The 17,241-nt window shown below is 32.3% G+C and overlaps 3 protein-coding genes across 3 annotated transcripts; all 3 read left to right on the top strand.

Annotated features, from left to right (window-relative positions):
• Positions 1-1,600: 1,600 nt before the first annotated feature.
• LOC131000832 (putative germin-like protein 2-1) lies at positions 1,601-2,488 on the top strand. The gene is made up of 2 exons (XM_057926939.1): positions 1,601-1,765; positions 1,894-2,488. The coding sequence occupies exons 1-2, from the start codon at positions 1,651-1,653 to the stop codon at positions 2,406-2,408; spliced, it is 630 nt and encodes a 209-aa protein (XP_057782922.1). The 5' UTR covers positions 1,601-1,650; the 3' UTR covers positions 2,409-2,488.
• Positions 2,489-2,937: 449 nt separating this feature from the next.
• LOC131000819 (putative germin-like protein 2-1) lies at positions 2,938-4,032 on the top strand. Its single transcript, XM_057926914.1, has 2 exons — positions 2,938-3,210; positions 3,386-4,032. The coding sequence occupies exons 1-2, from the start codon at positions 3,096-3,098 to the stop codon at positions 3,919-3,921; spliced, it is 651 nt and encodes a 216-aa protein (XP_057782897.1). The 5' UTR covers positions 2,938-3,095; the 3' UTR covers positions 3,922-4,032.
• A 1,064-nt stretch (positions 4,033-5,096) lies between these two features.
• LOC131000839 (uncharacterized) lies at positions 5,097-6,006 on the top strand. Its single transcript, XM_057926953.1, has 2 exons — positions 5,097-5,572; positions 5,663-6,006. The coding sequence occupies exons 1-2, from the start codon at positions 5,255-5,257 to the stop codon at positions 5,750-5,752; spliced, it is 408 nt and encodes a 135-aa protein (XP_057782936.1). The 5' UTR covers positions 5,097-5,254; the 3' UTR covers positions 5,753-6,006.
• Positions 6,007-17,241: the final 11,235 nt, after the last annotated feature.

Genomic DNA, 17,241 nt, shown 5'->3' on the forward strand with positions numbered 1-17,241 from the left:
GAAGGCCGGCGGCGTCGATACAGATGAAGGCGATGGAGATAGACGGGGGTGGAGATAGACGGCATCGTCGATGGAGATGAAGGCGGCGACGTCGATGGAGATGAAGGCGGTGGAGATAGACGGCGGCATTTCTTGTCGGCCACCGCAGGAGCGAGAGAGAGAGAGGATGCGTGAGAGAAAGAGAGAGAGGATGGAGAGAATGACGCGTGAGAGAGGGAGGGAGGGTTGGTGGCCATTTTTTTATTTTTTATGTTAAGGGTAAAATTGTATTTTTACATAAAATCTGGCCAAATTTTAAAGTTTTTATATATGTGGACAAATTTTAATTTTACAATATGAAAGTGGACACTTTTATATATTAACTCTTAAATCTAACACCTAAAAATCAATTTAAGATCTGATCATATATGAGGTACACAAAATCTTCTGTATACCCGGGTGTACAGATCGTACCCGACCCGGATCCTGACTCGAATCTGACCCAACTGGACTATCCTACCCGAATATCAAGTGTTAGTGTTATTTCGATATAGTGTTAGTGTCATTTCAATATAGTGTTAGTGTCACTTTCGAAATAGTGTCATTTGTAAAACAAAATAGCGTTAGTGTTATTTTCGAAATAGTGTCATTTGTAAAACAAAATAGCGTTAGTGTTATTTTCGAAATAGTGTCATTTGTAAAACAAAATAGTGTTAGTATTAGTGTCATTTCAAGAAAAAACAAATGGGTCAAGATAGTTCAATTGGATCAGAATTCGAATCAGGTACAATCCGAGTGTACGGTACACCCGAGTGTACAGGAGACCACCTCTACGAGGAATTTCATTGTAACCATTCCTATTCCTATATATATTCGCGTATCCAGTTAGATGATAACAAGGAATTAATTCTCCAATTCTAATAGTAGCAAATATTGAGGAAAGGTTTTCAAATATAAATATAATGCCTAAATTTTGGCTCCAAATCATTTGACTTTGTGACAAATTTTACAGTACATAATATTGATAGCAATGTGATAAAATTATGAAAACTTAATTTATTTAACATTTAATACAATTAATTTTCAAAAAAAATATGGAAAAACAGAAAATTGAGTTTATTATTAGATAGATAGATATAGATATGCTCACAAATTATTATTTCATAAATTGATTTCATTTTGAATTATTAATATAAATGGTGTTTATGCATCCACGAGATTATTGCTAGTAAATTTGAAAACCGTGTAACATTGAACTTGGGATGAGTTTATGCTAATTAACTACAAACAGTTACATCAAAATTATAATTGATTGATGGACTAATTGATAGATATAATTTAAGGAATATACCATAATATTTGTTTGACCATTAATTATTTTGGAAAGATAGTAGGCAATCCGTTCTACATACAAAGAGACTAATCACAACTTCACAAGTATAATTAAATAGCTAAATTTATGGATGTAATATCTTCAATTTCCGCACATTGGTACATAAAAACTTAATTTCCTATAATTTTCAGAAAAGATCTGGATGATATTACAGCCATTTGATTATCCTTAACACACCTATAAATAGGTTGTTTTATGGCATAAACTATATCAAACTCGTCTCAATTTTCAATTAATAGCAATAAATCAGACATTACTGAGTTTTAATCAGAAAAAAGATGACTATGCTTGTAGTTTTATTCAGCACTCTCGCCCTCGCTTTCATAGGGGTGTCCTTCGCCTTTGATCCTACTCCCTTGCAAGATTTCTGCGTTTCAGATGTCAAAAGCCCGGGTAACGTTACATCAATTCAGTGTCCCACTACTATTTTTTCTAATATTTTATCCATTTTGATTCCTTAATTTTCATTTATTTTTAAAATTATGAATTGAGATTTAATATTATATGGAATATTTGTCCAGGATGCAAGAGCCCGGAAAGCGTTACACCCGACGACTTCTTCTACAGCGGGATGAATTTGCCGGGCAACACGAGCAACCCGTATCGGGCCGGGCTGAAAGCGGCCCGAATTCCAGGGCTGAACACTCTCGGGCTTACATTGGCCCGCCTCGATTTCTTGCCAGGCGGATTCATCCCACCGCACTATCACCCGAGGGCGGCCGAGATTCTGACTGTTCTAGAAGGTTCCATGGAAGTCGGATTCGTAACCTCGTACCCTAACTACAAACACTATGCCAAAGTTCTTCAGAAGGGTGGTGTCTTTGTCGTCCCCGTCGGGCTTGTCCACTACCAGCGCGGCGTCGGGGCGGCCAACACGGTGGTTCTGTCGGCGGTCAACAGCCAGAACGCCGGAATTGTTGAAGTCGCCGGCGGTATCTTCGGCGCAAAACCTGCCATTAACAGCGATTATCTATCAAGTGCTTTTAGGTTGGATAAGAAAACCGTGGAGATGCTCCAGTCCAAGCCTTGGTCTTGAGCGTTAATTGTAGAATTATGTGTATGTTATTTTATCATGTTTGGATTTTCTATTAATAAAAATCTTCTGATTTATATTTATGTCTATGATCGAATCGTGAAATACTCTTCTCAATCTAGAGAAAATATTGTGCCTATACTTGTTCGATCTCATTTATGAGCATGTTGTCAAGCTCTCTTGTATAGCAAAACGCTTTAATTAATTTGTAGATAAAAAAAAAATGCAATTTGTTATCGATTCGATTTTAGGTATTGTGGGGTTTATTTCTAAACAAATTCGGCTTATATGATCATTCGTTCCGGAACTATGTGTTTGGCAAGTCAAAATTCGCTAATGATTCTTGGATTCCCTTCGGTCCAACACCAAGAAGACAACAATGGGTCCATAATTCTAAGATTAAATAATTTAAGGAAGTGTCTTAATGTTTGAAATCTTCTTCAATCATGATCATTTCAAATCCTTATCCACATGTTACATTAATCATTAATCACATAGGAAAATATACTATATTCTAAGACGGCAACAAAATGTTCTAGAAACGATAAATTCTGGTGCATGAAGAATGCCTATATATACTTTGGTTAAGATCAACTAACTCTATATCCAATAGCTAGCAAGTAATTAATAGCTCTGCAATTTTTTCCTACTCGTAATTTTATTCTCATTTCTTCCAAACAAAAATTCAGAATGTCGACTAATTTTCTCTTGTTAAGCACCATTGCTCTTTGTATCATCTGCGCCGTCTTCGCCTTCGAGCCAAGTCCGTTACAAGATTTCTGCGTCGCTGATCCCACAAGCTCAGGTAATTCAATGATATTTATTTGAGTTAATTAATTAATTTAGAAAGTTATATATTCTCTATTAATTTCAACCAAATTAAGATGCAAAACTAATTTTATGCTTACGAACTATCATTAAAGTAGTAGTTCTTGAATATATATGCTCATGAGCTTGTATAATCCTAATTTTTTTTTTAGCACGAGTGAATGGTCAAGTTTGCAAGAGCCCTGGATCAGTTGGAGCCAACGACTTCTCCTTCAGTGGGCTCCACATTCCCGGCAACACCTCGAACCCTAACGGTTCAAGGGTGACCGCGGTGACCGTAGCCCAGTTGCCAGGGCTCAACACCCTCGGAATCTCCATGGTGCGCATTGACTACGCGGCGTGGGGAATCAACCCTCCCCACACCCACCCGAGAGCCACGGAGATCTTGACGGTCATTGAGGGTTCACTTGAAGTAGGGTTTGTGACCTCCAATCCCGACAATAGGCTCATCACAAAGACCCTTCAGAAGGGCGACGTTTTCGTGTTCCCGATTGGACTCGTTCACTTCCAACGCAATGTGGGGACTAAAAATGCAGTTGCCATAGCTGCATTGAGCAGCCAGAACCCTGGAGTCATCACCATTGCTAACGCTGTTTTCGGGTCGAAGCCCGATATTAGCAGCGATGTTCTCGCCAAGGCCTTCCAGCTCGACCAGAGCGTTGTGCGCAACTTGCAAGCTAAATTTTAGAGACATGGGATTGCGTTTGTGGTTGCCCATTGTGTTTGTTTAGTTTGAGTTGTGCTTTTGTTTTTATCTACTTCTTTTGTTTGGATGGTTGTGCTTCCTTCCTAGCCTTCACTTTTATGTAATCTTCACTTTTCGGCTTGTCTTGCTTTGCCTTTCCTAAGCGATGCATCTTTGGGCTAGTTTAATTATTTTTTAAAAAAGTTGGCGCTTTTGGTTACTAACTCCGTGCCACTTCAATTGGCACTTTTACTTTGGCCACGAAGATTAAGAATAAAGGGTTGAGTGTATAAAGTGGGTGGGACCATTTATTTTAATGTGTGTAGAGAAGATAGGGACCACATACTATTTTTGAAAAATGTCAATTGAAGTGGGACAAACAAAAAAGACAAGTGTGTCAATTAAAGTGGGACGGAGGGAGTATTTTTTTTCTAATTATTAATTTAAAGTGCAGCAATTAAAATACTGAATTTTAGTCTTGTGCAATTAATAATTCAAACATCGACCACAATTGTTGTAACGCGGATGAAACTTGTTCGGTACAATATCATAATATTGTTAAGAGATACTCCCTCCGTCTCATTGTAAGTGAGACCTTTTTTTTGGGCACGGGAATTAAGAAATGTGTATTTTGTGTGTAGGTGAAAAAGTGTAAAGGTGTTTAAAAGAAAAAACTTTTACCCAAAAAAAAAAGAGTCTCACTTACAATGGGACGCCCAAAATAGAAAGAGTCTCAGGTACAGTGAGACGAGTATTAGAATATCGATTATGTTCTCCAAGAAAAATGAAGGATAAATACTTGGATTACAAAAGTTATAACTATAAGCATCAAAGTAGTCAGAAGAAATAGATAAATGCCACGTCCATGTTTAGTTCTTAAAACATTCTCAGAAAACTAAATTCTTCAAGATTATTATGACACTATATGTGAAATCAATTAAAAATTGTACTCTAGCTATATTTTAAGTACTACTTATATTTGTGAAACAAGTTTTGTTGATTGTTCATTTTTATATTAAAAAAAAAGTATTACAATATTAAAAAAAAATGAAGTATTTAACAAAATTGATTATATTTAATTAAGAGGAAAAGATATCAAGAGAACATGAGAGTCGAGACCATAATAATGAGACATAATATGCATAAAAGGTTTCAGTAACGGCTATATTCCTTATTTTAATCAAACCAACCCCACCACCCTTCTCAACGGTCCTTTTCTTCTTCCTCATTTACCTAACTTTCATCTCAGCTCTTTCATTTCCCTCTCTTCTTCTTCACTACCAAAACATCTCCACATTTTTTCAACAACTCTTCCTCTCTCTCTCTCTCTCTTACAATGGAGAATGTCGATCCTAATGTGACTAGAGTTCAGCATGTGGCGAAAGCATCCTCGGATCAGCTTCTGAGCAAGTTCGCCGAGGTGGGCTCCGATTCCAACAGAAAAATACAAGCTAAAGATCTAAGATTGGCGAAGAGAGTGAAAAGAAATCAAGAATGTGCTGATAATAAGAGCTCTGTTTCTGCCTTAGCAGAGAGGAAATCGCTTCTTCCACCGCGTAAACAGCCGGCGCTGATGCGGCGGCTGGGGATCAGTAGGGCCAAGATCAAAGCCAGAGAAATCAAGAACAAATCAATCATCACCGCCATTGAGAAGGTACGCCCAATATTGTTTTTGAGGTTGTCTGCTTAGTTTTAGTTAGGTTGTTAGCTGCAATTAAATTAATGGAATTTGAATTTGGTGTAGACATGGCGTAGAACTGTGGAAGGGGCTTCGAGAGTGTTGATGGAGAAGCATTACAACCGCCATAAACGCCTAATTAACGACTCCTATTAGGTAATATTTGTGTCGGCTGGGCTACTTGTTTGTTAGCTACCACTTACCAGATTAGTACTATTTTATTATGAGTTCATTCGTTTAACCAACTTGTATTGTTTGTAAATTTAAGCTTTTTGCCTTGGTAGTTGGTACATTACATAAATTTTTATTCTTATTTTATTTATAGGATATTGTTTAGGGATGGGTGTAATTACACTTAAAGACTTGTACCACATTCAATCGAAAAGTTCTGTAGATTCTCTGATTTCAAATTTTTATTGTGAAAAAAAGTGGGCTCATGACTATTAGTGGTCCACAGGCCAGCCCACTTTTATTATGGGCCTGAATTGGTCCTAACAAGTTGAAATTCTCTAATAATAATCATAATTGCATGACTTGATTTTATATGGCAAGTGTTACACAAGTATTATTCTTAATTTCTCAAGTACTATTATACTATAGGAAAGTTTTCTGCATGAAAACTTCCCGCCAAAAACCCATCTTCCATGCAAAAAATATTATTTTATTATAAATAATATTTTATTACTTATTACTTATACATGTCACTTCATATTCCCACCCAGAGACGGATCTAGAGGCCGGGCAGCCTCGGCGGTCGCCCGGTCAATTTTTTTTTTATTACCTATATATATGTATATATTTTGATGAAATCTCAGCGATCGCCCGATCTGTTTTCTTTACTAAAAATTCATTAAAAATATCCGATGAAATCTCACCCGGTCCTATTTAAATTCTTAGATCCGTCCCTGTTCCCACCCACTTTTTCCTGACGTGCAGACACTAAAAAGGCAGGCGCATGACTTTTCACCTTCATTAACAACACAATTCTGCAATCTACTCTATATCTACTCTATATATAAAAACACAAAAACAATGCACCAAAAAACATGTTTAAGTTGTAAACTGTTTATAAATTCTAATATCTTAGTAAATATATATATATATATATATATATATATATATATATGTATATAGGGGGCGGTTATTCAATAAACCACCCTTATTTTAAGAATTACGAACCAGCAAAAATGTATGAATTTTATGTATAACACACATGAATAAACTGTATAAAGGTATGAATTGCGAAAAATAATTTTTTGCTACCTTTGAGATTCGAACTCAGGACCATGAATTTATCCAACAAGGTGATGAATCAACCGTAGATCTTGATGATCTAAGGGCTGAAAATGGTTCCTAATTTATATTTTAAGAAGCGTTCTTATTTTAGCCTTCCCCTATGTATATATATGTATAAATTGTTTTATATTATTATAAGTGTACTCTCTAAACAAAAATAAAAAATTATGGGCATGGTATTATGTAAAACGTCGTTATCTTACCAATCTGGCAATACTTTTAATGTTTAAAAAAATGAGTTAGTTTTGTTTATATTAGAAACTAACACATTATAATTTTTTTATTTTTTTTATAAATTAAATACATTAAATTAAGTACTAAATTTAAAGACTGTGTAATGGTGAATTCAAATCCATGATCTTTGATTTAGGCATTAATCACTTTATGGCTTGGTCAACTCACGCATACTTTATGAATGATTCATTGATTTGTAATGAGTTATATTACTACTACTTTATGAATGATTCGTTGATTCGCAATGAGTTATATCTATAAGTAATAAATATGTAAATTGTAGGACATCAAATTATTGATTCAGTAAATAGGTAAAATTTATGATATAAATGTTACAAAAATATTTTGTTGTAATTTTAAATCAACTAAAATTAGAAGCTTCTTGATTTGTAGTAAATTGTAGGACATCAGATAATTGATCCATACTTTTATTATTACAGGAAACTTACAATATATTCAAATGTTTTAAATTAATTTACCAATCTCTATACTTCAAAGTTGTAAAATTGTAAAACTAAAACAAAAAAAGAGTTGACCGTGCTTCGCACGGGGGCAACACTAGTTCTCTAATAATAATCATAATTGCATGACTTGATTTTATATGGCAAGTGTTACACAAGTATTATTCTTAATTTCTCAAAATTTAGCTGTAATATTACAGGTAATTTCTAGCATCATTATATATATTCTTGTCCATAATATAAGGGATGGATTCTATAAAAGCTGATATCCCTTGAAGTCATGTTCATTGCACAAGATTCTTCTTAATCTAGAGTTCGCTCGCTCCTTATTCTCGAAAAAAACATATAATAATAATAATAATAAAAATTAAATTAAAATCTCATCTCTTACAGCCTTGTTAATTTTTATATAGAACCAAGAATTTGCAGCAATTATGAAATGGGCGGTGGTATTATATTATACACATAATAATGAGGCATCGCAAAATTTGAACTATAATTCACGTTTTGTGTGATACTCTGCTTTTGCACTTTTTTCTATCCGTTTTGAATCAGGCTATATTACTCTTCGCACATGTGACCCAATTTTACTTTTTCATGTTGTATTTTCTAACATCGCTTATCCCTAAATTTATTTGGGAAGCAAACCTAAATTCATATATTTTTCTAGCTCCTTTGACTTTGACGTTCTTGATGATGTATGCTTTCTATATTAATAATAAGAGTTCAGCTCCCTATCATATTATAAGGATCAGAGTTTAATTTATTATACTTTTTATTGCAAATAAAACCCTTGTATTTAAATATTATCTACGACGAAATTTTCATTTGACGATGGGATGAGATTGTGCAGTTGGTATAGCATAGGATAGGATTTGGTCACGAGTTGTATGTGTTGATTGGATTATGAAAACAACACTGCCCTCACAATTTAGTTATTCCTTCCGCAAATTAATTCGTACAAAATTACAGTTGACAAAAATTCATTTTCAAACTCTTTTAAAAAAGTGCAAAGTTTGGCGTAATTTCTTCGGAAAGTGCAAAAGCGTGCGTGAAATAGTGTACGAAATTGGATGACTGGATTTATGAAGTCAACTCTGATTAGGAACGCATCTATAAATCCCTAATCAAGATTATTAATTATGTAAAAAGTGTAGGAAATTTAATTGTTGCATTTTTTTTTGTTTTATTAGGGTAGAAATTGTAGAGTATAAATTATTGTAGCAACTATTTGTCAACTCTGATTAGGAACGTGTTAAATCCCAAATTAAGATTATTAGAGCATTGATAACGCCTTACACGATCCAGCCTACTCGTGTAAGGTTGAGATCGTGTAAGGCGTTGCAGCTTAGCCTTACTCGTGTATTACACGTTAGATCGTGTATACACGATAGCCCCCAAATTTCAACGCGTAGAAAAAAAATACAAAAATTTGAAATTAAATTTTTTATGTAGTTTTAAATTATGTCTTCTTTTTTCTTTTGTAATTTTCAGGATTTATATTTTAATGCAATTTTAATTATTAGTAAAATGTGTTATTTAAATTTGAGCAATTAAATTAAAATGAAAAGCATACAAATCAAAACTAAAAAAATCATGTAGGCTATCATGTAACTCCAATGCAGCCTCTTTACACAATGTGATCCCTCCTCATCATGTAAGCTATCATGTAACATCAATGTGGATGCTCTTAATTATTGCAGCAATTATTTGTCAACTCTGATTAGGAACGTGTTAAATCCCAAATTAAGATTATTACTTATGTAAAAAGTGTAGGAAATTAAGTTGTTTGCATTTTTTCTCTATTATGGTAGAAATTGTAGCGTATGAATTATTGTAGCAATTATTTGTAAACTTTCCTTTTTTGGGGGGTAGGGGGGCTGAAGCCTCCTTCCAAATTTTGAATTATATAAATAGGGGTGGATTAAAATAAAAATATATTTAGAATATAAAATAGGAACTATTTTTTGCTATTAGATCATCAAGATCTACGGCTGATTCATCACCTTGTTGGATGAATTTATGGTCCTGAGTTCGAATCTCATAGGTAGCAAAAAAATTATTTTTCGCAATTCATACATTACACAGCGAATTCATACGTGTGCTACATAGAGTTTATACATTCTAGCTCGTTCGTATATATATATAGGGGTGGGCTACCGTGAGAGCACATCTTAAAATAAGAAATAAGAGCAATTTTTAATGTATAAATTTTATGTAGAACACGTATGAATTCGCTGTATAAAGGTATGAATTGTGAAAAATAAATTTTTGCTACCTTTGGGATTCGAACTCAGGACTATAATCCATCCAACATGATTACGAATCAACCGTAGATCTTGATGATCTAATGGCTGAAAATTATTCTTATTTTATATCTTAAGAAATGCTCTTATTTTAGTCCTTCCCTATATATATAGTCCTTCCCTATATATAGTCCTTCCCTATATATATATAGGGGAGAGTTTAATGGAGACCACTCCCCTATATAAAGAATGAAAACCAAATCCTGTGCGTCGATTCTAGAATATCCAACGGTCTTGATTTGGATGAAATTTTTTATAATTTTAATTTATTTTATTGCATGAAGGTTAAGTTGGTAATTTGAATTTCTCGCTCTCTATCTATACGTTAAATGCTCCTATCTCTCCTCCTTCTCCCCCCCCCCCCTCTCTCTCTCTCTATCTCTCTCTCTCTCTAATCAAATCTGCATATTACTAAATTTTCGTCTGATTCCTCTCTCTCTCTCTCTCTCTCTCTCATACTTAACAATGGCGACTACGCATCTCCCAGCAATACTGCTCCTCCTCGCCGTCCTCTCCTTCGCCGCCGCCGTTGTCACAGGAATTATGGAGAGAGGCAGGCCGTCGCCGCCGCTCTTTCCTTTTTCAGATCTGTGTCGCCCTCCTCTTCCTCCTGCTGCTCCTCGCTGCTATCTCCTCCTCCGTCTCATCCGCCATCCCCTCCGATACCGCCGATGTCCCCTCTATTCCCCTTTCCCTCGCCTCCATCCCCAACCTCCGAACCCTAATCCTCCAACCTCCAGCCTCGATCCCCAAAATCTACCACCTCTAGCCTCGAGTCTCTGGCGATCGCGCCCACGCGCAACCTCCAGTCGGTGAAGGAGATCCAGACAGCCGTGAGGCTGGTGCTGCTCGGGGATTCGAGCTCTTTTCAGAAAGAGAAAAAAAAAGAAAAAAAAAAGGCCCATTTTCCTTATTTGTTTGGGTTTTATTTGAATTAGTACAAATTTACATCTTTTTGATGTTGAATAATAGTATAGCACATGTTGTACTGAATTATCTGTGCTACTGATGATGATTATACGAATGTGGATTTTGATTCAATTTGTTTGTAACTTAGATTGGAATTTCAAGTTATAGCCTTAAATTTCTACTTTCCCTATTTTCGATTTTGAGAGATGAATTTTACTATTTTGGTGGTTCTGTACTACAAAATCAATGTTGGTAAATTTTGTTGGTTTGTAAAGTTCAGTTGGGTGTTTAAAGGTAGAACCTTTGTATAAATTCTGTTGGTTGATTTCTGCAAAAATAATGCAAAAATTTGGTTGATTAAAGAGTTTGAACCTAGTGTTCGTAGAAAATACTAATGAACGTAATAATGTTCGTTGATATGTTCGTAGAAAAATGAATGAACATACTAATGGTCGATGATATGTTCGTAGAAAACCAAATGAACATACTAATGTTCGTCGATATGTTCGTAGGAAAACAAATAAACATACTAATGTTCATCTTATTACGTTCATTGACGGATCAGGTCCCAGAATGGGAAGAGATGAATTTTCGGGATTTGTTCAACGTGATCCCAGATTTCAGTGGATTTGAGTGGACATATTTACCCTTTTCGAATTAAATAAATGTAATTAACCAATATTTAATTACATGAAAAATCAAATCAGAAAATTATAGCAATTTTTTTTTTACAATTTTCACCCGAACTTTCGATTAAGCCAAAAAATACATGAATTTATGTTTTTTATTGTAATTTTCACCTAAGTTTGATTTTCGATGAAATTAGAGCTTAATTGATAATCGAAAATTCACTTAATGTTGGTCTAACTTCTAATGATGAGGAGTATTTAGAAGCTCGAAAGTTTAATAAGGTAAAAATTAATATATTTGACTTAATTTCAACTGTCAATTAAGCTCTAATTTCGTTGAAAGTGAAACTTAAGTGAAAATTGCAACAAAAATATAAATTCATGTGTTTTTTGACTTATTTAAAAGTTCAGGTGAAGATTATAATTTTTTTTAAAAATTGTATATTTTTTGCCATAACCCCTATAAAAAATTGATGCAAATACTTTGAATGTTATACTTCAACAAATTTAGCTCGGCTGGACGATAAATTTTGGATCTAAATGATTATATGGCTATTTAAACCATTGAAGGGCGTGATGAAATAATTGTTGAGGTTTGGCAACATATAATTAGCGGCATGATAGTCGTCCTTTATTTAATAGAATTAATTTAAATAAATCTAAATTTTTTTGGAGAATAAATAAATCTAAACTTGACTATCATTAATTATTATCATTGACGAAAAATATTACATTTCATATAAAATAAAAATGGGCATCTTTAAATAATTCTTCCGTCTCACACAGCTTAGTTGTTAATTGGCCTATCATCATGTGTTTACATCTATTATTTCATCTCAATATGTCATAAGTTTCTCGCCAACAGTTAACCAAGCACCCTTCAAGGATATATACCATTATACCATATTTACTTCCGACAACTTTTTTTTTTTTTTTTTTGAACACTTTACTTCCGACTACTAATGGGACATGATTTTAAATACTCCCTTTGACGATCAATATTTCCTATTTTTCTCGGTGCCGATTTTAAGAAAAATTAAATGTGAATGTAATCCAGATCCATATTAAAAGTGTTTTTATAGAGTATTATTTAAAAATATGTGGTGGAAGAGTGGAACTTAGGTCTCACATTAATAAATTATATTGTGAGTTGAATTTAGGTTCCACAATAAAGATGTTATTGTGAGGTAATGTTTAAAAATATGTGCTGGATGAGTGAAGTTTGAGTCCCACTATTGTAAATTGTGTTGCGGGGTAGTGTCTAAAAATGAAAAGGAAATATTTTCTTTATAGACATAATAAAATGGCAAAATGGGAACATTGATCGTAGACGGAGGGAATATGTCCTTTTTTCAAATTTAATTTGTAATTCACCATACTTTATACTATGTATTCCCTGCGTCGACCAAACATAATCCTAGAGGTGAGCGATACAAATTTTAAGAAAAGTGATTGATTTTGTTGTGAGTAGAGTTGGAGTCTCACCTTGAACTTTGAAGATGGCTTTAGTAGTGATTAATTAACTAGCACACGCCCACTCGTGCGATGCACGATCAGTATCGAAACTGAACGATATTTTAAATAAATAAATATATATAATTTAGATATAAATAAATGTAAATATAAATCTAAATAAAATATTAAAATTATCTACTATATAATTTCAAGAAAAAACATGAATTCGAAAATATATAAATTTTCAATTTTGTATTTTCAATTACCAATTAATTGATTTTCATTGATAATGTGTATAAATATATAAATTCACCATCAAAAGTAAGTATAAATGATAATGAGTATCATTATACATCATATAATATTCTAAGATGTTCAAAACTATTTGTTTGCATATAATTTAATAGTATATTTTTGGATTGCATATATATTTAATCATATTTATATGTGGTCATTTTGTTTAAATACAAATTCTAAAATAAAGTTCCTATACAACATCCTAAGAATTGATTTTGCGATAAAACAAGATTCATTTTCATTATATTATAATGGCAAATTTATTAAGTTTAATTTTATAATATTGAATAATGATGTTGCATTATTTTAGTCGGGGTTTCGATTTTGATAAGAAAATATTTATCTGAAAAATAGTTTCATCAGTGAGTCGTAACATGCCATGTAAACGCCGAACATAGGGGTCATTTAAACGAAAAATAAAAATAATGAGAATGATTTTATTTTTTTTGCTATGGAATTCGTACAATGAGGGTTAGAGAAGTGATATTTATAGATGGTGTAAATTACGAATTTTGTTTATAAAATCGTGGAGTAAGTGATTCAATCATGGGAGTTAATTTTTTAAATTGATGTAGTGGTGTAGTTAAATGAATGTCTAGGTGCTAAAATACATAATTAAAATTAAAATAATTGTTAAACCTGTTTAATTGATGCAGTTGTGAAAATCCAATTGTGGGTGTTAAAAAATAATTTCTTTATTCAAATTTTTTTGAGGATGTCAACGCAAATCGTAAGTGCTGAATTTTTTATTTTTTTTTTAATTTGATAAAATCGTGGGTTCTAAAATCTGCAAATTAAAATGACAGCTATGAAAGAACAGCGTCTAGAATTACATTAGTTTACAAATTTGAAATTTTGAAAATTTTAAAATTGGAGAGAGCAGTTGGCGGCAAAAAATAGCCGTTAAACTGCTCTTTTATACTCCCTCTGTCCCGCCCAAGATGCTACATATTCCTTTTCGGGTCGTCCCAACAAAGATGCTACATTTCTATATTTGGCAAAAATAAGGAATTTAAACACTTAATTAACACTAATTAAGTATTTCTTTATCACATTCTCTCTCCTACTTTATCACTTTATTACCTTCTCTTTCTTACTTTATCACTTTATTACTTTCTCTTTCATACTTTATCACTTTATTATTACACATTTAAAACATTAATCTACAACTCCTTAAATCTCGTGCCGAAAAGCAAATGTAGCGTCTTGGCCGGGACGGAGGGAGTATAATATATAGATTATAAATTACCTAATCCTTAAGTATTTTTGTTCTAGATTCATTAATTTAAATGAACAATAAATATGACAACATTATTAATGAATATTTCAATTTTAATAAAGCTGACAGAATTCAATTGTAACAGAAAAATAATGCAATTTTCAATTCCTTCGATTTTGATTTAAATAGTTAAAGCTGTACAAGAATTAACGAATTGAAGCAATCAAAATCAATTGCATTGAAAGCATCCAACTTTCCATAAAAGAAAAGAAATAATTATAGATATAGGTTGCGTTCACTTTGATGGATAAATTTATCATAAAAAAAAATAAGAGATAATAAAAATTTATGCCTTTAAATGTCTTACTATTTCTTCTTTCACATTTTACACAAAAAATAAGTTCACTATTTTTCCTTCCTTATTTTCACTTCAAAAAGTGATAATATTATCCCTTCATTTTGGTGTGATAATATTATCCCTCATTGAAGTGAAAATAAGGAAGGAAAAATTATGAACTTCTCTTTTGTGTAAAATGTGAAAAAAGAAAAGAGATATTTAAAGGCATAAATTTTTATTATCCATTCTTTTCTCATTATAAATTTATTCATCAAAGTGAATGCACTCATTGACTAAATTTTGTGGAGGGAGCATCCCACGCCACCATCTCGGAGCAAGGGAGGCACTGATCTTCCATCAAATATTCATCCATTGAAGTAGGGATGACAATCTACCCACGGGTAACGGATATTCGTGAAAACCCGAACCTATTAGGGTGGGTTTGGATATCATTTGATATCCACGGATAGTTTCATGGTTGTAATGCACTATCCATTTAGTTCGTGGGTATGGGTTTGGATACTTACTATCCATACCCGCGAAACCCATTTACCCACGAAAAATACCCGCCAATTATCCATCAATTACCCGTCAAATGTCCACAAAAAATTTCATAAAATATAGGCTTTGAATATATATTTTGAGATTGTGGGCTAGCATATTATATCTTAAAATAGGCCCAGACAGAAACTGAACTAAGGCCCAAAGTCTAATAGTCTAATTTAAATTCGAATTTTGTTGAGCAATTATAGAATTTTGTTGAATTTTATATTTTAGTTGATGAATTTGAATTTAAACATTGTTCTTTGTGGATTTCAACATGTGGATTTGAACTATGTTATTTGTGTTGATTTTTTTATTATTATTAAATTTGTTATAAATTTATATTTAAATTTTGTTTTGTGGGTATCCGGCGGATAGTGGGTATTCGGCAGATAGCGGGTGACGGATACCCGTTGGATAGCGGGTTCGCGGATATTCGACGGATAGCGGGTATCCGCGGGTAGCGGGTTTGGATACCATTTGATATCCATGAATAGTTTCATGGTTAGAAACCACTATCCATTTAGTTCGTGGGTATGGGTATGGATAGTCACTATCCGTACCCGTCGTACCCGATTACCATCCCTACATTGAAGAGAGGAATCGACGTGGATGGATAGCTAGGGTTTGGGTGAGGGGATAAAGAGAGTTCTAGTATAAATTGGCAAATTTTTCAATTTTTTTTTTTTGGAATATAGAGAGGTGAATTTGGATTTAAGTTGGTAGGTTTTTTACTTTAATTAGATTAGTAAATGGGCTGGTAATGTGATTTATATTAATAGTTAATGATTTTTATATAGATTGAATTAAAGTGGTGGAACATCTATATCTATACTATATTAAAAAGGGATGGAGTTTTCAATTTCAAAATTAAGTGGCAATTTTGTAGTTAGAATAAAATTGAAGGTTTATTTATAAGCTATACATTTTTTTTCTTTTAACTTCTTATTTTTCTATTTTATTTCTTTTTAAAAATTGTGAAATTCGACTAATTATAAAATATTTTATATGTATATCAAATTAAAGATCATGATAAGAGCTTTAATTTGATATATGTTATGTAAATATTGGATTTAAAATATACAAATTATATCTATTTAAAGATTAAAACTTAAGAAAATTCTCTCTACTCTCTCCTCTCTTTTTTTAATAAATCTATTTTTTTTCGATTATCTTTTAACTTGTATTGTTTTCTATTTTAACAATATCAATTTTTATTAATATGAATTATTCTTTATTATTTCTGTATTAAACTAAAATATACTCCGTATTTATCTTAAATTATAGTATTATTTTTAATTATATTTAGAATTTTTATATAATAATCAAATTAATATCAATTTTATATATAATAAAATATAAAATATTTTTCGTGCGTTGCACGAGTGCAAATGCTAGTGTAGTATAAATTGCAAATAATTAAGTTAAGGTACTTTTCATTTAAAAAAAAATTATAGATATTTTAAAATGATAAAAAAAAATATTTTCGTGTACTAATGGAGTATTAAATTGTAATGAGCCAAAGATAAGGGGTGAAAAGGTGAAAATAGTCATAGCGGCCGTGGATGTTTGTCAGCATTGACTTTAAAGATAAGCCGAAAATGTAAATGAGCACAAGCAGTAACTTACTTTCAAGTTTCAACTAACAAACCATAATACTTTTGTTTTATTTTTCAGATCAAATCTAAAATATAAATTATCAATGCAAAATTCCAAGAAAAAAAAAATTGACCTTAAAGAGATTTTTTTTTTCTTTCACATGTTTTGTTTAAATTTTAAGATGCAGTAAAAGCCCTAAAAAATTATTAATTTAGAAAGATTGATTTAAATGTGTCTTCTTAATTTCAGAAAAATATTAGATCTAGTTATCAATGTGTAAAATGATATTATATTAATATTTTATTATTATTAAATTAAGTAAATTCATACATATTTAATTAAATAAAATTCATGTATCTA

This window comes from Salvia miltiorrhiza, chromosome 1 (assembly GCF_028751815.1).
Source record: "Salvia miltiorrhiza cultivar Shanhuang (shh) chromosome 1, IMPLAD_Smil_shh, whole genome shotgun sequence".
Classification (NCBI taxonomy): domain Eukaryota; kingdom Viridiplantae; phylum Streptophyta; class Magnoliopsida; order Lamiales; family Lamiaceae; genus Salvia; species Salvia miltiorrhiza.